General features: G+C 54.9%; 1 protein-coding gene across 1 annotated transcript in view; it reads right to left on the bottom strand.

Moving 5' to 3' along the window:
* LOC137311312 (oxysterol-binding protein 1-like) overlaps positions 1–16,201 on the bottom strand; it is a 39,900-nt gene extending 23,699 nt beyond the window's left edge. The window contains exons 1-5 of the mRNA XM_067978600.1: positions 15,975–16,201; positions 14,496–14,746; positions 11,756–11,954; positions 4,370–4,481; positions 3,026–3,080 (exon numbers count right to left, since the gene is read on the bottom strand). Coding sequence (XP_067834701.1) covers positions 3,026–3,080; positions 4,370–4,481; positions 11,756–11,954; positions 14,496–14,746; positions 15,975–16,170 — 813 coding nt within the window. The 5' untranslated portion in view covers positions 16,171–16,201. The remainder of the gene's footprint in view (positions 1–3,025; positions 3,081–4,369; positions 4,482–11,755; positions 11,955–14,495; positions 14,747–15,974) is intronic.
* Between the last annotated feature and the right edge of the window lie 4,624 nt (positions 16,202–20,825).

Here is a 20,825-nt window from a genome sequence, read left to right as displayed (position 1 = left end):
GTGGGAGGGAGTTCCACACATCTCCCACCCTTTGTGTGAAGAAATGTCTCCAAACTCCTCTCCTGAACGGCCCAGCTCTGATTTTAAGGGTCTTCCCCCTTGCCCCAGGCTCCCCCGACCAGCGGAGAAAGTTTCTCTCTCTCTCTCTCGACCCTATCAATTCCTTTCCAGATCCGAAAAACCCCAATCAAATCGCCCCCTTAACCTTCGACGTTCCAGGGGAATACAAGCCTGGTTTATGGAACCTCTCCTCGTAATCCAACACTCGGGAGTCCTGGTAACATTCTGGGGAATCTGCACTCCCTCCCAGGCCAAATCGTGAGTTTCGGCTCGAGATCCCTGGGATCTGAACCAGCCATCAGCGTGGACCCATCGATCTAGGTCAGTGCTGTCAGTCGCTGCGGGGAATCACAGCAGAGGAGGTGCTGGTTAAACCACGGTCAGATAGCAGGAGCCCTGGCCGCAATCGTCCTCGGGATACGGGAGCGGTGGCGGGGACTGCAAATGTTACACCCCTGTTCAAAATTAAAAGGGGAGGTGGACAAACCTGGCAACTGAGGGCCAGTCACCCCAAGGTCGGACAAAAGTAATGCTCCGAGGGACAGCCCGCGCGGGTCTGTTGAAGGCAAATCGGGTCTGACCAACCTGATTGAAGTAAGAGAGAGGGTTGACGATGGTGGTGCAGTCGCTGTTGTAAATATGGACTTTCAAAAGACATTTGACAAAGTAGCCCCTAACGGGCGAATCGGAAAATAGCAGATGGGATTAAGGGGCGGTGGTAATTTGGGTACGGAGTCGGCTAAGGGAGTAGTGGTGAAGGGATGCTTCTCCGACTGGAGACACGTCTGCAGTGGGGTCCCCATTAGGACCACTGCTTTTCTCGTTGTATATAAAAGTGGCCTGGACTTGGGTAGAGGGAATCTCGAAACCTGCGGCTGATACAAAACTTGCCAACGTAGTTAATAGCGAGGAGGATTAGCAGCAGACTTCAGGAGGACACAGACAGACTGGTGGCAGGTGCAATTTAATGCTGGTAGGAACATGGAGAGGCAGCATAATCTAAATGGTACGATTTTCAGGGGGGTGCAAGGGCAGAGGGATCTGGAGGGGCGGGGGCATGTTGAGAAGGGGAAGAAAAGATAAGGGATCCTGGGCTTTATTAATAGAGGCACGGAGCACAAAAGCAAGGGAGTGATGCTAAACCTTAATAAAACACTGGGGTAGACCTCAGCTGGAGTATTGTGTCCAATTCTGGGCCCCGCACTCTTTAGGAAGGATGTCCAGGGCCTCGGAGAGGGTGCGGAGGAGATTGACCAGAATGGGACCAGGGGATGAGGGACCTCAGTTATGTGGAGAGACTGGAGAAACTGGGAATTGTTCTCCTCAGAGCAGAGAAGGTTAAGGGGAGATTGACCAGAATGGGACCAGGGATGAGGGACCTCAGTTATGTGGAGAGACTGGAGAAACTGGGAATTGTTCTCCTCAGAGCAGAGAAGGTTAAGGGGGAGACTGCTTCCTCTGGCAAGTGGGTTGAAAAAAAAAATCAGAAGAATGAGAGGGGGGAAGGGGAGGGGGGGGGAAGAAGAGAGGCAGGTGGGGGGGAAGAAGAGAGGCAGAGCCTGAGGTTTGGGGGATGGGGAAGAGAGAAAGGAGAGGAGAGGAGAGAGGCAGAGCCAGAGGAGTGGGTGGGGGGAAATGGGGGAGAGAGAAGGAAGGAGAGAGAGAAGGAAGGAGAGAGAGAAGGAAGGAGAGAGAGAAGGAAGGAGAGAGAGAAGGAAGGAGAGAGAGAAGGAAGGAGAGAGAGAAGGAAGGAGAGAGAGAAGGAAGGAGAGAGAGAAGGAAGGAGAGAGAGAAGGAAGGAGAGAGAGAAGGAAGGAGAGAGAGAAGGAAGGAGAGAGAGAAGGAAGGAGAGAGAGAAGGAAGGAGAGAGAGAAGGAAGGAGAGAGAGAAGGAAGGAGAGAGAGAAGGAAGGAGAGAGAGAAGGAAGGAGAGAGAGAAGGAAGGAGAGAGAGAAGGAAGGAGAGAAAGAAGGAAGGAGAGAGAAAGAAGGAAGGAGAGAGAAAGAAGGAGAGAGAGAGAGAAAGAAGGAGAGAGAGAGAGAAAGAAGGAGAGAGAGAGAGAAAGAAGGAGAGAGAGAGAGAAAGAAGGAAAGAGAGAGAGAAAGAAGGAAAGAGAGAGAGAAAGAAGGAAAGAGAGAGAGAAAGAAGGAAAGAGAGAGAGAAAGAAGGAAAGAGAGAGAGAAAGAAGGAAAGAGAGAGAAAGAAGGAAAGAGAGAGAAAGAAGGAAAGAGAGAGAGAGAAAGAAGGAAAGAGAGAGAGAGAAAGAAGGAAAGAGAAAGAAGGAAAAAGAGAGAGAAAGAAGGAAAGAGAAAGAAGAGAAAGGAGAGAAAGAAGGAAAGAGAAAGAAGGAAAAAGAGAGAGAAAGAAGGAAAGAGAAAGAAGAGAAAGGAGAGAAAGAAGGAAAGAGAAAGAAGAGAAAGGAGAGAAAGAAGGAAAGAGAGAAAGGAGAGAAAGAAGGAAAGAGAGAAAGAGAGAGAGAAAGATAGATAGAGAGAAAGAGAGAGAGAAAGATAGATAGAGAGAGAAAGATAGATAGATAGAGAGAGAAAGATAGATAGATAGAGAGAGAAAGATAGATAGATAGAGAGAGAAAGATAGATAGAGAGAGAAAGATAGATAGAGAGAGAAAGATAGATAGAGAGAGAAAGATAGATAGAGAGAGAAAGATAGATAGAGAGAGAAAGATAGATAGAGAGACAGAGAGAGACACACACACACGGCAGGGGGAGGGGGCAGAGAATGAGGGGGCTCGGGGAGGGGCCCGAAGGGGAAGGAGAGAGGGGTATCGTATCTCCAGCTGCACCCCTCCAATCCGGGGCCATCCCCTCTCCTCCGAGGTTGGCAGGGGCCTGAAGCAGGCTGGGGGTACTGGGAAGAACCTGAGGGGACTGTGCTGGAGGCTCCCCCCACTGCCATGCCACCCCACCCCCTCTGAACCCCTTCACCAGCTCAACACCCAAACTTACTTGCTCCTCGAAGGCACCCTCACTGCTGGCACCGCTGATATTACTGCCTGTCCGTCTGCAATGAGAGAAAGCCAGTGTTAATGGGGGCACAGAGAGTCCGGAGCGGGGAGAAGGGGTCAAACCAAGTAGTTTCGCACGGTGTCAGTAAAGGCAGAAAGCATCGATTGTAGCACCTTTAACCCAGCAAAACGTCCCAGGACAAAATTGGGCCCCCCGAGCCGCACAAGGAGACAACGGGACAGGTGACCAAAAGCTCGGTCAAAGAGGGAGGTTTGAAGGAGCGTCTGAAAGGAGGAGAGAGAGAGAGACGGAGAGGTTTAGGGAGGGAATTCACGGCCGCCAATGGTGGAGCGATGGGAATCGGGGGGGATGAGCAAGAGGTCGGAATTGGAGGAGGGCAGAGATCTCGGAGGGTTGCAGGGGCCGGAGGAGGATTATAGAGAGAGAGGGGGAGGTGGGCGAGAGGCCATGGAGGGATTTGAAAACACAGGATGAAGAATTTTTAAAAATCGAGGCCTGGCCGGACCGGGAGCCAATGTCGGTCAGCGGTGGTTGTAATGGCCACAGAGGTCAGGCTTGGAGCAGCAGTGGCGTCAACAAACTGTCACGAGAAGGGATAACGTCACAGGTTCGCACGCGAGGTGAGCCGTTCGTAAGGAAGAACAAAGAAAGATATTATAGTGGAGAATCGTTGAAGGGAGATTTACTAAATGCAGAAAAATACACCACTCTGGAGAATCGAGTCTTGCTGAGGCGAGCAGAAGCAGTGTTGACGATAAATTTGCGACCTCCTGACGGAGTCCTTGGTACGTGAGTATAATTGTCGCCAAGATGTCGGACACACTGCATGCGTTATCTCAATGGCTTGATTTAATTAAATTAACCAGACTTTTAATTGCTCCCTCGTCCTCGATCTTGTATCAGAGGTAGAGGATGGGACAATACCCAAAATCTCCACCGAAGGGCAATGGGTGCGGCTCCCACCTTCCCAACCACCGCGCCCACCCCCCCCCACCACCCAAGGCCACGACTGCAAGAGGAGCAGGGGGGAGTTCTCCCCGGTGTCCTGGCCCATATTGATCCCCTCAACCAATATCACCAACGACCGATAACCCGCGCACGATCGCATTGCTGTTTGCGGGATCTTGCTGTGCGCAAATTGGCGCGAGGCGCTGGACGAAGATCTGCCGACACTCTCGGGAGCTCGCACGCCCGGCGACAAACCGGACAACAGGACAGACGTCGGACACAGCTCCTGCTCGGCCCCCGGACTCTGGGGCAGACCAGACCAGCCCAGCCCAGCCCAGCCCGCCCACCGCCCCCCGCTCCCTGCGTGACACTGACCTGTGGTACCGTGAATCAGCCTGGACCGTTATAAACTCTGCCACGTCCTCCATTGCATCGAAGAACTCATTCTCATCGTCCTCATCACTCAGGTCCCGACTGCTGGAGCTCCCTGAAATCACAGTGCGTTTCATCAGATAGGGGGGGAGTGGGGGATAAAACTAATGGGGGGGGCGGGGGGGAAAGAGACGGAGCGCGAGCCCGCGGCTCTTCCTGCTGCCTGTGGGACTCAGTGAAGGTTTATACGCTGCTGCTATCGACTGCTTCCATCTTCCGCCCTCCAAGCTCATGCCAAATCCTCTCTCGCCCAGATGCTTCCTCACACCGTGTCCCCGGTCATCCATCGCCCCAGCGCGCTCTCGAAAATTCTCATCCGTCTTTTCAAATCCCTCCGCAGCCGCCAACCCCCTCCCGATCTCTGCAACCTCCGACAACCCTCCGCGATCTCGGCGCTCCTCCGATTCCGGCCTCTGGCGCGTCCCCCATCGCCCCGCCATTGGCGGCCGTGCCTTCAGCTGCCCGGGGCCCCGAGCTCTGGAATTCCCGCCCTGAACCTCTCCCTCCCTCTCTCCCTCTCTCCCTCTCTCCCTCTCTCCCTCTCTCCCTCTCTCCCTCTCTCCCTCTCTCCCTCTCTCCCTCTCTCCCTCTCTCCCTCTCTCCCTCTCTCCCTCTCTCCCTCTCTCCCTCCTCCTTTAAGACGCTTCTTAAAACCTCCCTCTTTGACCGAGCTTTTGGTCACCCGTCCGAATATCTCCTTCTGTGGCCCGGTGTTAAATTTTGTTTGATAATCGTTCCTGTGAAGCGCCTTGGGACGTTTTACGACGTTCAAGGCGCTATATAAATGCAGGTTGCTATACAGACCACATTGTCCCTCAGTAACCCCTCTCCCCCCAGCGCCCTGTGTTACTGACTGTATCTCTACTGATGTTAATCCCTCTCCCTCACACTGTCACTCAGTAACCCCTCTCCCCCCAGCGCCCTGTGTTACTGACTGTATCTCTACTGATGTTAATCCCTCTCCCTCACACTGTCTCTCAGTAACCCCTCTCCCCCAGCGCCCTGTGTTACTGACTGTATCTCTACTGATGTTAATCCCTCTCCCTCACACTGTCACTCAGTAACCCCTCTCCCCCCAGCGCCCTGTGTTACTGACTGTATCTCTACTGATGTTAATCCCTCTCCCTCACACTGTCACTCAGTAACCCCTCTCGCCCCAGTGCCCTGTGTTACTGACTGTATCTCTACTGATGTTAATCCCTCTCCCTCACACTGTCACTCAGTAACCCCTCTCCCCCCAGCGCCCTGTGTTACTGACTGTATCTCTACTGATGTTAATCCCTCTCCCTCACACTGTCACTCAGTAACCCCTCTCCCCCCAGCGCCCTGTGTTACTGACTGTATCTCTACTGATGTTAATCCCTCTCCCTCACACTGTCTCTCAGTAACCCCTCTCCCCCCAGCGCCCTGTGTTACTGACTGTATCTCTACTGATGTTAATCCCTCTCCCTCACACTGTCTCTCAGTAACCCCTCTCCCCCAGCGCCCTGTGTTACTGACTGTATCTCTACTGATGTTAATCCCTCTCCCTCACACTGTCACTCAGTAACCCCTCTCCCCCCAGCGCCCTGTGTTACTGACTGTACCTCTACTGATGTTAATCCCTCTCCCTCACACTGTCACTCAGTAACCCCTCTCCCCCCAGCGCCCTGTGTCACTGACTGTATCTCTACTGATGTTAATCCCTCTCCCTCACACTGTCACTCAGTAACCCCTCTCCCCCCAGCGCCCTGTGTTACTGACTGTATCTCTACTGATGTTAATCCCTCTCCCTCACACTGTCACTCAGTAACCCCTCAACCCAGCTCAGAGCACTGTGCACAGTTCTGGTCTCCATATCACACTGGGAGCACTGTGCACAGTTCTGGTCTCCATATCACACTGGGAGCACTGTGCACAGTTCTGGTCTCCATATCACACTGGGAGCACTGTGCACAGTTCTGGTCTCCATATCACACTGGGAGCACTGTGCACAGTTCTGGTCTCCATATCACACTGGGAGCACTGTGCACAGTTCTGGTCTCCATATCACACTGGGAGCACTGTGCACAGTTCTGGTCTCCATATCACACTGGGAGCACTGTGCACAGTTCTGGTCTCCATATCACACTGGGAGCACTGTGCACAGTTCTGGTCTCCATATCACACTGGGAGCACTGTGCACAGTTCTGGTCTCCATATCACACTTGGAGCACTGTGCACAGTTCTGGTCTCCATATCACACTGGGAGCACTGTGCACAGTTCTGGTCTCCATATCACACTGGGAGCACTGTGCACAGTTCTGGTCTCCATATCACACTGGGAGCACTGTGCACAGTTCTGGTCTCCATATCACACTGGGAGCACTGTGCACAGTTCTGGTCTCCATATCACACTTGGAGCACTGTGCACAGTTCTGGTCTCCATATCACACTTGGAGCACTGTGCACAGTTCTGGTCTACATATCACACTGGGAGCACTGTGCACAGTTCTGGTCTCCATATCACACTTGGAGCACTGTGTACAGTTCTGGTCTCCATATCACACTTGGAGCACTGTGCACAGTTCTGGTCTCCATATCACACTGGGAGCACTGTGCACAGTTCTGGTCTCCATATCACACTGGGAGCACTGTGCACAGTTCTGGTCTCCATATCACACTGGGAGCACTGTGCACAGTTCTGGTCTCCATATCACACTGGGAGCACTGTGCACAGTTCTGGTCTCCATATCACACTGGGAGCACTGTGCACAGTTCTGGTCTCCATATCACACTGGGAGCACTGTGCACAGTTCTGGTCTCCATATCACACTGGGAGCACTGTGCACAGTTCTGGTCTCCATATCCCACTGGGAGCACTGTGCACAGTTCTGGTCTCCATATCACACTGGGAGCACTGTGTACATTTCTGGTCTCCATATCACACTTGGAGCACTGTGCATAGTTCTGGTCTCCATATCCCACTTGGAGCACTGTGCACAGTTCTGGTCTCCATATCACACTGGGAGCACTGTGCATAGTTCTGGTCTCCATATCCCACTTGGAGCACTGTGCACAGTTCTGGTCTCCATATCACACTGGGAGCACTGTGCACAGTTCTGGTCTCCATATCACACTGGGAGCACTGTGCACAGTTCTGGTCTCCATATCCCACTTGGAGCACTGTGCACAGTTCTGGTCTCCATATCACACTGGGAGCACTGTGCACAGTTCTGGTCTCCATATCACACTGGGAGCACTGTGCACAGTTCTGGTCTCCATATCCCACTGGGAGCACTGTGCACAGTTCTGGTCTCCATATCACACTTGGAGCACTGTGCACAGTTCTGGTCTCCATATCACACTGGGAGCACTGTGCACAGTTCTGGTCTCCATATCACACTGGGAGCACTGTGCACAGTTCTGGTCTCCATATCACACTTGGAGCACTGTGCACAGTTCTGGTCTCCATATCACACTGGGAGCACTGTGCACAGTTCTGGTCTCCATATCACACTGGGAGCACTGTGCACAGTTCTGGTCTCCATATCACACTGGGAGCACTGTGCACAGTTCTGGTCTCCATATCACACTGGGAGCACTGTGCACAGTTCTGGTCTCCATATCACACTGGGAGCACTGTGCACAGTTCTGGTCTCCATATCACACTGGGAGCACTGTGCACAGTTCTGGTCTCCATATCACACTGGGAGCACTGTGCACAGTTCTGGTCTCCATATTATAAAAAGGATATAGAGGCACTGGAGAGGATGCAAAACAGATTTACAAGGATGATCCCAGAACTGAGAGGTTTATAACTATCAGGAAAGACTGAACAGGCTGGGGCTCTTTTCTCTTGAAAAGAGAAGACTGAGGGGTGACCTGATCGAGGTCTTTAAGATTATGAAAGGGTTCGATAGGGGAGACGTAGAGATGTTTCCACTTGTGGGGGGAGACCAGAACTCGGGGGGCCATAAATATAAGATCGTCACTAATAAATCCAATCGGGGAATTCAGGAGAAACTTCTTTCCCCAGAGAGCGGTGGGAATGTGGAACTCACTCCCACAAGGAGTAGTTGAGGGGAATAGTGGAGATGGATTTAAGGGGAAGCTCGATAAACACATGAGGGAGAGAGGAATAGAAGGAGATGGTGATAGGGTGAGATGGAGTAGGGAGGGAGGAGCAGGAACACCGGGATAGACCACAGTCGGGCCGAACGGCCTGTTTCCGTGCTGTAAAATTCGATGTAATTCTATGTAACTGGTATGGAAATAGAGTAGCAGGAACAGGAGGAGGCCATTCAGCCCCTCGAGTCTGTTACACAGGAACAGGAGGAGGCCCATTCAGCCCCCCTCGAGCCTGTTACACAGGAACAGGAGGAGGCCCATTCAGCCCCCCTCGAGCCTGTTACACAGGAACAGGAGGAGGCCATTCAGCCCCCCTCGAGCCTGTTACACAGGAACAGGAGGAGGCCCATTCAGCCCCTCGAGCCTGTTACATAGGAACAGGAGGAGGCCCATTCAGCCCCTCGAGCCTGTTACACAGGAACAGGAGGAGGCCATTCAGCCCCTCGAGCCTGTTACACAGGAACAGGAGGAGGCCATTCAGCCCCCCTCGAGCCTGTTACACAGGAACAGGAGGAGGCCCATTCATTCCCCCTCGAGCCTGTTACACAGGAACAGGAGGAGGCCCATTCAGCCCCCCTCGAGCCTGTTACACAGGAACAGGAGGAGGCCATTCAGCCCCCCTCGAGCCTGTTACACAGGAACAGGAGGAGGCCCATTCAGCCCCCCTCGAGCCTGTTACACAGGAACAGGAGGAGGCCATTCAGCCCCCCTCGAGCCTGTTACACAGGAACAGGAGGAGGCCCATTCAGCCCCCCTCGAGCCTGTTACACAGGAACAGGAGGAGGCCATTCAGCCCCCCTCGAGCCTGTTACACAGGAACAGGAGGAGGCCCATTCAGCCCCTCGAGCCTGTTACACAGGAACAGGAGGAGGCCCATTCAGCCCCTCGAGCCTGTTACACAGGAACAGGAGGAGGCCATTCAGCCCCTCGAGCCTGTTACACAGGAACAGGAGGAGGCCATTCAGCCCCCCTCGAGCCTGTTACACAGGAACAGGAGGAGGCCCATTCAGCCCCCCTCGAGCCTGTTACACAGGAACAGGAGGAGGCCCATTCAGCCCCTCGAGCCTGTTACACAGGAACAGGAGGAGGCCCATTCAGCCCCCCTCGAGCCTGTTACACAGGAACAGGAGGAGGCCATTCAGCCCCTCGAGCCTGTTACACAGGAACAGGAGGAGGCCCATTCAGCCCCTCGAGCCTGTTACACAGGAACAGGAGGAGGCCCATTCAGCCCCTCGAGCCTGTTACACAGGAACAGGAGGAGGCCCATTCAGCCCCTCGAGCCTGTTACACAGGAACAGGAGGAGGCCATTCAGCCCCTCGAGCCTGTTACACAGGAACAGGAGGAGGCCCATTCATTCAGCCCCTCGAGCCTGTTACACAGGAACAGGAGGAGGCCCATTCATTCAGCCCCTCTCGAGCCTGTTACACAGGAACAGGAGGAGGCCCATTCAGCCCCTCGAGCCTGTTACACAGGAACAGGAGGAGGCCATTCAGCCCCTCGAGCCTGTTACACAGGAACAGGAGGAGGCCCATTCAGCCCCCTCGAGCCTGTTACACAGGAACAGGAGGAGGCCCATTCAGCCCCTCGAGCCTGTTACACAGGAACAGGAGGAGGCCATTCAGCCCCTCGAGCCTGTTACACAGGAACAGGAGGAGGCCATTCAGCCCCTCGAGCCTGTTACACAGGAACAGGAGGAGGCCATTCAGCCCCTCGAGCCTGTTACACAGGAACAGGAGGAGGCCATTCAGCCCCTCGAGCCTGTTACACAGGAACAGGAGGAGGCCATTCAGCCCCTCGAGCCTGTTACACAGGAACAGGAGGAGGCCATTCAGCCCCCTCGAGCCTGTTACACAGGAACAGGAGGAGGCCATTCAGCCCCTCGAGTCTGTTACACAGGAACAGGAGGAGGCCATTCAGCCCCCCTCGAGCCTGTTACACAGGAACAGTAGGCGGCCATTCAGCCCCCCTCGAGCCTGTTACACAGGAACAGGAGGAGGCCATTCAGCCCCTCGATCCTGTTACACAGGAACAGGAGGAGGCCATTCAGCCCCTCCTCGAGCCTGTTACACAGGAACAGGAGGAGGCCCATTCAGCCCCCCTCGAGCCTGTTACACAGGAACAGGAGGAGGCCATTCAGCCCCTCGATCCTGTTACACAGGAACAGGAGGAGGCCATTCAGCCCCTCGAGCCTGTTACACAGGAACAGGAGGAGGCCATTCAGCCCCCCTCGAGCCTGTTACACAGGAACAGGAGGCCCATTCAGCCCCTCGAGCCTGTTACACAGGAACAGGAGGAGGCCCATTCAGCCCCCCTCGAGCCTGTTACACAGGAACAGGAGGAGGCCATTCAGCCCCTCGAGCCTGTTACACAGGAACAGGAGGAGGCCATTCAGCCCCCTCGAGCCTGTTACACAGGAACAGGAGGAGGCCCATTCAGCCCCTCGAGCCTGTTACACAGGAACAGGAGGAGGCCCATTCAGCCCCTCGAGCCTGTTACACAGGAACAGGAGGAGGCCCATTCAGCCCCCCTCGAGCCTGTTACACAGGAACAGGAGGAGGGCCATTCAGCCCCTCGAGCCTGTTACACAGGAACAGGAGGAGGCCATTCAGCCCCCCTCGAGCCTGTTCCGCCATCCAATGAGACCATGTCTGACCTGTATCTTAACCCCATTTACCCCCCTTGGTTCCCGAACCCTTAATCCCCTCACCTGACAAAAATCCATCGATCTCAGGTTTGAAATTCCCAATTGACCCCCGGCCCCGACAGCTTTTTGCGGGGAGAGAGTTCCAGATTCCCACTCCCCCTTTGTGTGAAGAAATGCTTCCTGACATCACCCCTGGACGGGCCCAGCTCTCATTTTAAGATTCTGCCCCCTTGTTCTGGACTCTCTCCCCCGACCAGAGGGAATAGTTTCTCTCCATCGACCCTATCGAATCCTTCAATCATCTCAAGCCCCTCGATTCGATCACCCCTCAATCTTCAACACTCGAGGGAACACAAGCCCGGTCTGTGCGATCTGCCCTCGGGATTCAACCCTTTCAGCCCCGGGGATCGTTCTGGGGAATCTGAGCCCCACCCTCCGTCCGAGGGCCGATATATCCTTCCCGAGGGGGCGGTGCCCAGGACTGGACGCAGCTCCTCCAGATGGGGGTCTCTTTCTACGACTGTTAAGAGAGTCGCCCTCCGCCCTGCCAAACCCCCTTTTGAGCGGCAGAAGGCGGACGAGCCGAGACGATTACCTTTGACGGTGCCAGCGCTGAGGATGCTGCAGGCAGGCAGGACGGTGGCTCCTCGGAAGGCACGCTCCAGGTTATTGTGCTGCTTGGCCAGCTGCTCCAGGGTCTCCTCCAGACGCATCCGCTGTTCCCGCTCGTGCTGCAGGGCTTTCTGCCACTTCTTACTGTGTGTTTGGGCCAGCATCAGGAAGTCTCGGCAGGCCTGGTCAGGTGGGAGGGGGGAAAGAGAGAGAGGGGTTACCGAGGGACAGTGTGAGGGAGAGGGATTAACATCAGTAGAGATACAGTCAGTAACACAGGGCGCTGGGGGAGAGGGGTTACTGAGAGACAGTGTGAGGGAGAGGGATTAACATCAGTAGAGATACAGTCAGTAACACAGGGCGCTGGGGGGAGAGGGGTTACTGAGGGACAGTGAGGGAGCGGGATTAACATCAGTAGAGATACAGTCAGGAACACAGGGCGCTGGGGGAGGGGGGTTACTGAGGGACAGTGTGAGGGAGAGGGATTAACATCAGTAGAGATACAGTCAGTAACACAGGGCGCTGGGGGGAGAGGGGTTACTGAGAGACAGTGTGAGGGAGAGGGATTAACATCAGTAGAGATACAGTCAGTAACACAGGGCGCTGGGGGAGAGGGGTTACTGAGTGACAGTGTGAGGGAGAGGGATTAACATCAGTAGAGATACAGTCAGTAACACAGGGCGCTGGGGGGAGAGGGGTTACTGAGAGACAGTGTGAGGGAGAGGGATTAACATCAGTAGAGATACAGTCAGTAACACAGGGCGCTGGGGGGAGAGGGGTTACTGAGAGACAGTGTGAGGGAGAGGGATTAACATCAGTAGAGATACAGTCAGTAACACAGGGCGCTGGGGGGAGAGGGGTTACTGAGTGACAGTGTGAGGGAGAGGGATTAACATCAGTAGAGATACAGTCAGTAACACAGGGCGCTGGGGGGAGAGGGGTTACTGAGAGACAGTGTGAGGGAGAGGGATTAACATCAGTAGAGATACAGTCAGTAACACAGGGCGCTGGGGGAGAGGGGTTACTGAGTGACAGTGTGAGGGAGAGGGATTAACATCAGTAGAGATACAGTCAGTAACACAGGACGCTGGGGGAGAGGGGTTACTGAGTGACAGTGTGAGGGAGAGGGATTAACATCAGTAGAGATACAGTCAGTAACACAGGGCGCTGGGGGGAGAGGGGTTACTGAGGGACAGTGTGAGGGAGAGGGATTAACATCAGTAGAGATACAGTCAGTAACACAGGGCGCTGGGGGGAGAGGGGTTACTGAGTGACAGTGTGAGGGAGAGGGATTAACTTCAGTAGAGATACAGTGAGTAACACAGGGCGCTGGGGGAGAGGGGTTGCTGAGAGACAGTGTGAGGGAGAGGGATTAACTTCAGTAGAGATACAGTGAGTAACACAGGGCGCTGGGGGAGAGGGGTTACTGAGAGACAGTGTGAGGGAGAGGGATTAACATCAGTAGAGATACAGTCAGTGACACAGGGCGCTGGGGGGAGAGGGGTTACTGAGTGACAGTGTGAGGGAGAGGGATTAACATCAGTGGAGATACAGTCAGTAACACAGGGCGCTGGGGGGAGAGGGGTTACTGAGAGACAGTGTGACGGAGAGGGATTAACATCAGTAGAGATACAGTCAGTAACACAGGGCGCTGGGGGGAGAGGGGTTACTGAGAGACAGTGTGAGGGAGAGGGATTAACATCAGTAGAGATACAGTCAGTAACACAGGGCGCTGGGGGGAGAGGGGTTACTGAGTGACAGTGTGAGGGAGAGGGATTAACATCAGTGGAGATACAGTCAGTAACACAGGGCGCTGGGGGAGAGGGGTTACTGAGAGACAGTGTGAGGGAGAGGGATTAACATCAGTAGAGATACAGTCAGTAACACAGGGCGCTGGGGGGAGAGGGGTTACTGAGTGACAGTGTGAGGGAGAGGGATTAACATCAGTAGAGATACAGTCAGTAACACAGGGCGCTGGGGGGAGAGGGGTTACTGAGAGACAGTGTGAGGGAGAGGGATTAACATCAGTAGAGATACAGTCAGTGACACAGGGCGCTGGGGGGAGAGGGGTTACTGAGTGACAGTGTGAGGGAGAGGGATTAACATCAGTGGAGATACAGTCAGTAACACAGGGCGCTGGGGGGAGAGGGGTTACTGAGAGACAGTGTGAGGGAGAGGGATTAACATCAGTAGAGATACAGTCAGTAACACAGGGTGCTGGGGGGAGAGGGGTTACTGAGAGACAGTGTGAGGGAGAGGGATTAACATCAGTCGAGATACAGTCAGTAACACAGGGCGTTGGGGGGAGAGGGGTTACTGAGAGACAGTGTGAGGGAGAGGGATTAACATCAGTGGAGATACAGTCAGTAACACAGGGCGCTGGGGGGAGAGGGGTTACTGAGAGACAGTGTGAGGGAGAGGGATTAACATCAGTAGAGATACAGTCAGTAACACAGGGCGCTGGGGGGAGAGGGGTTACTGAGAGACAGTGTGAGGGAGAGGGATTAACATCAGTAGAGATACAGTCAGTAACACAGGGCGCTGGGGGGAGAGGGGTTACTGAGTGACAGTGTGAGGGAGAGGGATTAACATCAGTAGAGATACAGTCAGTAACACAGGGCGCTGGGGGAGAGGGGTTACTGAGAGACAGTGTGAGGGAGAGGGATTAACATCAGTGGAGATACAGTCAGTAATGGCAGGAGACCGCAGCGTGCTTTGCTCACGTTGATCATGGCGTTCGAGGTGATGCGGAAGAGCGTGGCTCGCTCGTTGACTTGCTTGATCTTCTCCGTGCTCTCGGGCGGCAGCTTGAGATTCTCCAGCTCGCTCAGCGAGCGCTGCAGGGCCGTGCCGTGCTTGGCGATGAGGTCGTTGCAGGTGCTGAGGTCTTCGACCTTGCTGGTGAGGGTCCGCAGGGTGTTCTGAACCTCCGTCTTGTCGGTCTGCGAGGCCGGCTCCTCGTCCGCGGAGTCGTCTGGAAACACAGGGGGGGCCCGAGCAAAAGGGGTGTGAATACCAGTCGCTCGGTGGGCTCCCTCCCTCCTGCCCACGCTCTCTCCCACTGGATATTTAATCCCTGCCCCAGGTATCTAACCCCTCGTACCCCCCCAGATAGTTAACCCCTCGTCCACCCCCACTACCCCCCCAGATATCTAACCCCTCGTACCCCCCCAGATATCTAACCCCTCGTACCCCCCCAGATAGTTAACCCCTCGTCCACCCCCACTACCCCCCCAGATATCTAACCCCTCGTACCCCCCCAGATAGTTAACCCCTCGTCTACCCCCACTACCCCCCCAGATATCTAACCCCTCGTACCCCCCCAACTCCCCCAGATAGTTAACCCCTCGTCTACCCCCACTACCCCCCCAGATATCTAACCCCTCGTACCCCCCCAACTCCCCCAGATAGTTAACCCCTCGTCCACCCCCACTACCCCCCCAGATATCTCATCCCTCGTACCCCCCCAGATAGTTAACCCCTCGTCCACCCCCACTACCCCCCCAGATATCTCACCCCTCGTACCCCCCCAGATAGTTAACCCCTCGTCTACCCCCACTACCCCCCCAGATATCTAACCCCTTGTACCCCCCCAGATAGTTAACCCCTCGTCGACCCCCACTACCCCCCCAGATATCTAACCCCTCGTACCCCCCCAACTCCCCCAGATAGTTAACCCCTCGTCCACCCCCACTACCCCCCCAGATATCTCACCCCTCGTACCCCCCCAGATAGTTAACCCCTCGTCCACCCCCACTTCCCCCCCAGATATCTAACCCCTTGTACCCCCCAGATATCTCACCCCTCGTACCCCCCCAGATAGTTAACCCCTCGTCTACCCCCACTACCCCCCCAGATAGTTAACCCCTCGTCCACCCCCACTTCCCCCCCAGATATCTAACCCCTTGTACCCCCCAGATATCTCACCCCTCGTACCCCCCCAGATAGTTAACCCCTCGTCTACCCCCACTACCCCCCCAGATAGTTAACCCCTCGTCCACCCCCACTTCCCCCCCAGATATCTAACCCCTTGTACCCCCCAGATATCTCACCCCTCGTACCCCCCCAGATAGTTAACCCCTCGTCTACCCCCACTACCCCCCCAGATATCTCACCCCTCGTACCCCCCCAGATAGTTAACCCCTCGTCTACCCCCACTACCCCCCCAGATATTTAACCCCTCGTAATCCCCCCCCCCCTACCTGACTCCGCCTGCATCTTGACAGCCTTGGCTTTGGCCAGTTCCAGCGCTGTGATCCAGCGCTGCCTCTCCACCTCAGAGTTTGCCTTCAGGTGGTAGGTCTGGGCGCCCCCGTTGGAGATGATGAAGTTGCACGAGTCCTCCACCGTTATGTTGGCGGTCGCCAGATTGATGGTGCCGCGGCAGGTGTGACCCATCTCCGCCTGGGTCCTGGGTGGGAGGGTAGAGAGAGAGAGAGAGAGAGAGCGGGGGGGGTCAGCATACGATTATCCGCACCAAATTCAGGCCGCTCTTTGCAAGCTTCTTACAGGTTACAACGCAAACTTTCTTTTATATAGCGCTTTTAAAGTCCCCAAGGGGCTTCGCAGGAGGGGAAATCAGACACCGAGCCACATACGGAGATATTAGGGACAGGCGACCAAGAGCTCGGTCAAAGAGGGAGGTTTTAAGGAGCGTCTTAAAGGAGGAGGGGAGAGAGAGAGGGAGAGGTTCAGGGAGGGAATTCCAGAGCTCGGGGCCCCAGGCAGCTGAAGGCACGGCCGCCAATGGTGGAGCGATGGGAATCGAGGGGGAATGGACAAGAGGGCGGAATTGGAGGAGGGCAGAGATCCCGGAGGGTTGGAGGAGGTGCCGAGGGGCCATGGAGGGGATTTGAACGCGAGGATGAGCATTTTAAAATCGAGGTGTTCCCGGACTGGGAGCCGATGTGGGTCCAGCGAGCACAGTGGGGGGGTGATGGGTGAACGGGACTCGGTGAGAGTTGGGATACGGGGGAGGGGCGGGGGGGGGCGGACAGCAGACTTTCGGATGAGCTGGAGTTTACGGAGGGTGGGTGGGTGGGTGGAAGTTGGGAGGGGGGCCGGGAGAGACTTGGAATGGTGGAGTCTGGGGGGTTTCGGAAGCGGACGAGCCGAGGGATCCCTCTCGGCTGACACTCGAGGTTCAGGTAAGTGTTGAAGATCCCATTGTTGGAGCAGCAATGGGGGAAGATTGCCCCAGAGGCTTGACTGACCCTCCTCCATCAATAAACGCCACAGAGCAACTGGTCATTCAGTCTGCGACACCTTGCACACAACTCAGCTGCCCCGTTTACCTGTCGAGAGAGACTCGGAACACAGGAACAGGAGGAGGCCATTCAGCCCCTTGAGCCTGTTACACAGGAACAGGAGGAGGCCCATTCAGCCCCTCGAGCCTGTTACACAGGAACAGGAGGAGGCCCATTCAGCCCCTCGAGCCTGTTACACAGGAACAGGAGGAGGCCCATTCAGCCCCTCGAGCCCGTTACACAGGAACAGGAGGAGGCCCATTCAGCCCCTCGAGCCTGTTACACAGGAACAGGAGGAGGCCATTCAGCCCCTCGAGCCTGTTACACAGGAACAGGAGGAGGCCCATTCAGCCCCCCTCGAGCCTGTTACACAGGAACAGGAGGAGGCCATTCAGCCCCTCGAGCCTGTTACACAGGAACAGGAGGAGGCCCATTCAGCCCCCTCGAGCCTGTTACACAGGAACAGGAGGAGGCCATTCAGCCCCCCTCGAGCCTGTTACACAGGAACAGGAGGAGGCCATTCAGCCCCCCTCGAGCCTGTTCCGCCATCCAGTGAGACCATGTCTGATCTGTATCTTAACCCCATTTACCCCCCTTGGTTCCCGAACCCTTAATCCCCTCACCCAACAAAAATCGATCGATCTCAGGTTTGAAATTCCCAATTGACCCCCGGCCCCGACAGCTTTTTGCGGGGAGAGAGTTCCAGATTCCCCACTCCCCCTTTGTGTGAAGAAATGCTTCCTGACATCACCCCTGGACGGGCCCAGCTCTCATTTTAAGATTCTGCCCCCTTGTTCTGGACTCTCTCCCGACCCCCGACCAGAGGAAATAGTTTCTCTCCATCGACCCTATCGAATCCTTCAATCATCTCAAACCCCTCGATCTCGGACACTCGAGGGAACACAAGCCCGGTCTGTGCGACCCCTCCTCGGGATTCAACCCTTTTAGCCCCGGGGATCATTCTGGAGAATCTGGGCCTCACCCCCTCCGAGGGCCGATATATCCTTCCCGAGCTTACACTGCATTTATATCGTGCCTTTCACCTCGGTGTCCCAAAGGGTGTTTTACAGCCAATTACGTCCTCTTTTTCTTGAAGTGTAGTCACTGTTGTGATGTGGGAAACGTGGCAGCCAATTTGTGCACAGCAAGATCCCACCAGCGGCAATGTGAGAAATGACCCAGATCGTGCGTTTTCGGGAGGGGGTGCAGAGTGGTTCTCGTTCAGGGTGCAGATGTTGGCATGGGGCGGGGTCGGGTCAGTCATTGGGAGGGTCACCAGGAGTCGCTAATTGTTTAGCGTTACAGGGGGGAGAGGGGGGTCAGTCACGGGGAGACACTATTCAGTGTTACAGAAGGGGGCTCAGCCACTGACCTCTGCCCTCCTCCGATTCTGGCCTCTTGTCCATCCCCCCGATTCCCATCGCTCCACCATTGGCGGCCGTGCCTTCAGCTGTCTGGGGCCCTGAGCTCTGGAATTCCCTCCCTAAACCTCTCCGCCTCTCTCTCCTCCTTTAAGACGCTCCTTAAAACCTCCCTCTTTGACCCAGCTTTGGGTCACCTGTCCCAATATCTCCGTATGCGTCTCGGTGTCAAGTTAGTGTCTGATTTACGCTCCCGTGAAGCCCGATATAAACGCAAGGCTGTTGTGGTGAGAGAAAACCCCACCGTTGAACAGAAGCTGGCGTGTCTGACCAGCCGACCGTCTCCTTCACTGCGGGTCGGGGGCCTGACTTTTACCCAGCACCTCAGGGCGTGCCAAAGCGCACAGGGCCAAAGGAACATTCTTCAAACGGACTCTCTGTCTTAATGTCGGCAAACATGGCAGCCAATTGGCACTTGGTTTCAGCCATGGATTGGTGGGTCTCTCTCTCTCGCCTCCGAGTCCAAAGATCACGGGTACAAGTGGGACCCCCAGAGACATGAGCCCATAATCCAAGCTGACGCGCCCAGGGCCCGGGGGAGGGGCCATCCTTTGACTGAGGCATCAAACCAAAGGCCCCGTCCGCCATCTTGGGCGGATGTAAAAGATCCCACGGCCAAATATTTCCAAGAAGAGCAGCAGGGGGGGTGGGGGTTCTCCCCCGATGTCCTGGGCGATCACATATCCCTCAACCAACATTACTAAAAACAGACGATCCGGTCATTTATCACATTGCTGCTCATGGGATCTTGCTGTGCACGGATTGGCTTCTGCCTTTCCTGCATGACAACAGTGACCACACTTCAAAAAAAAAGTACTTCATTGGCGGTAAAGCTCTTCGGGCCGTGAAAGGAGCTGGATAAATGCAATTCCTGTCTTTCCCACAAATAGCGATGGGGAGAATGACTGGATACTCGACAGAAGACAGAGGTTGGTTGTGGAGGGTTGTTTTTCAGACTGGAGGCCTGTGACCAGCGGTGTGCCTCAGGGATCGGTGCTGGGTCCGCTGTTATTTGTTATTTATATTAATGATTTGGATGAGAATTTAGGAGGCATGGTTAGTAAGTTTGCAGATGACACCAAGATTGGTGGCATTGTGGACAGTGAAGAAGGTTATCTAGGATTGCAACGGGATCTTGATCAATTGGGCCAGTGGGCCGACGAATGGCAGACGGAGTTTAATTTAGATAAATGTGAGGTGATGCATTTTGGTCGATCGAATCGGGCCAGGACCTACTCCGTTAATGGTAGGGCGTTGGGGAGAGTTATAGAACAAAGAGATCTAGGAGTACAGGTTCATAGCTCCTTGAAAGTGGAGTCACAGGTGGATAGGGTGGTGAAGAAGGCATTCGGCATGCTTGGTTTCATTGGTCAGAACATTGAATACAGGAGTTGGGATGTCTTGTTGAAGTTGTACAAGACATTAGTAAGGCCACACTTGGAATACTGTGTACAGTTCTGGTCACCCTATTATAGAAAGGATATTATTAAACTAGAAAGAGTGCAGAAAAGATTTACTAGGATGCTACCGGGACTTGATGGTTTGACTTATAGGGAGAGGTTGGATAGACTGAGACTTTTTTCCCTGGAGAGTAGGAGGTTAAGGGGTGATCTTATAGAAGTCTATAAAATAATGAGGGGCATAGATAAGGTAGATAGTCAAAATCTTTTCCCAAAGGTAGGGGAGTCTATAACGAGGGGGCATAGATTTAAGGTGAGAGGGGAGAGATACAAAAGGGTCCAGAGGGGCAATTTTTTCACTCAAAGGGTGGTGAGTGTCTGGAACGAGCTGCCAGAGGGAGTAGTAGAGGCGGGTACAAATTTTGTCTTTTAAAAAGCATTTGGACAGTTACATGGGTAAGATGGGTATAGAAGGATATGGGCCAAGTGCAGGCAATTGGGACTAGCTTAGTGGTGTAAACTGGGCGACATGGACATGTTGGGCCGAAGGGCCTGTTTCCATGTTGTAAACGTCGATGATTCTACGTGGGTTGGGTGGGGTGGGGTCCAAACATCGGCCGGGGGCACAGCTCCTGAGCCCCTGCGAACCAGGCAGCAGCCGGAGCGCAGGCCAGCTCGCGGGAACGGTCAGCGCCGCGGTCTGACCTGCGCGGGCCCCGGCAGCACCCGGTCCCCGGCGATAACGCGCGAAGGGCAATTCTCAAACTATAAAACGGTCTCGTCGCCGACGAGGCCTCGGGTGTCGGCCGGCCGGTACCAGGCAGCAGCGAGTACCAGAGACTCACATGGTTGGCCAGCTGCTTATCTTATCCGGAGTGGTTAAAGATCACCCTTGGCACGCAGTCGCGAGATAGACGCCAACAAGGTGAACGAGAGGGGGGGAGGGGGGGGGAAGAGAGGGCAGTACGGGCTGGTCAGAATTAACG

Source organism: Heptranchias perlo, unplaced genomic scaffold (assembly GCF_035084215.1).
Source record: "Heptranchias perlo isolate sHepPer1 unplaced genomic scaffold, sHepPer1.hap1 HAP1_SCAFFOLD_325, whole genome shotgun sequence".
Classification (NCBI taxonomy): Eukaryota; Metazoa; Chordata; class Chondrichthyes; order Hexanchiformes; family Hexanchidae; genus Heptranchias; species Heptranchias perlo.
This window is presented reverse-complemented; position numbering and strand designations above follow the sequence as displayed.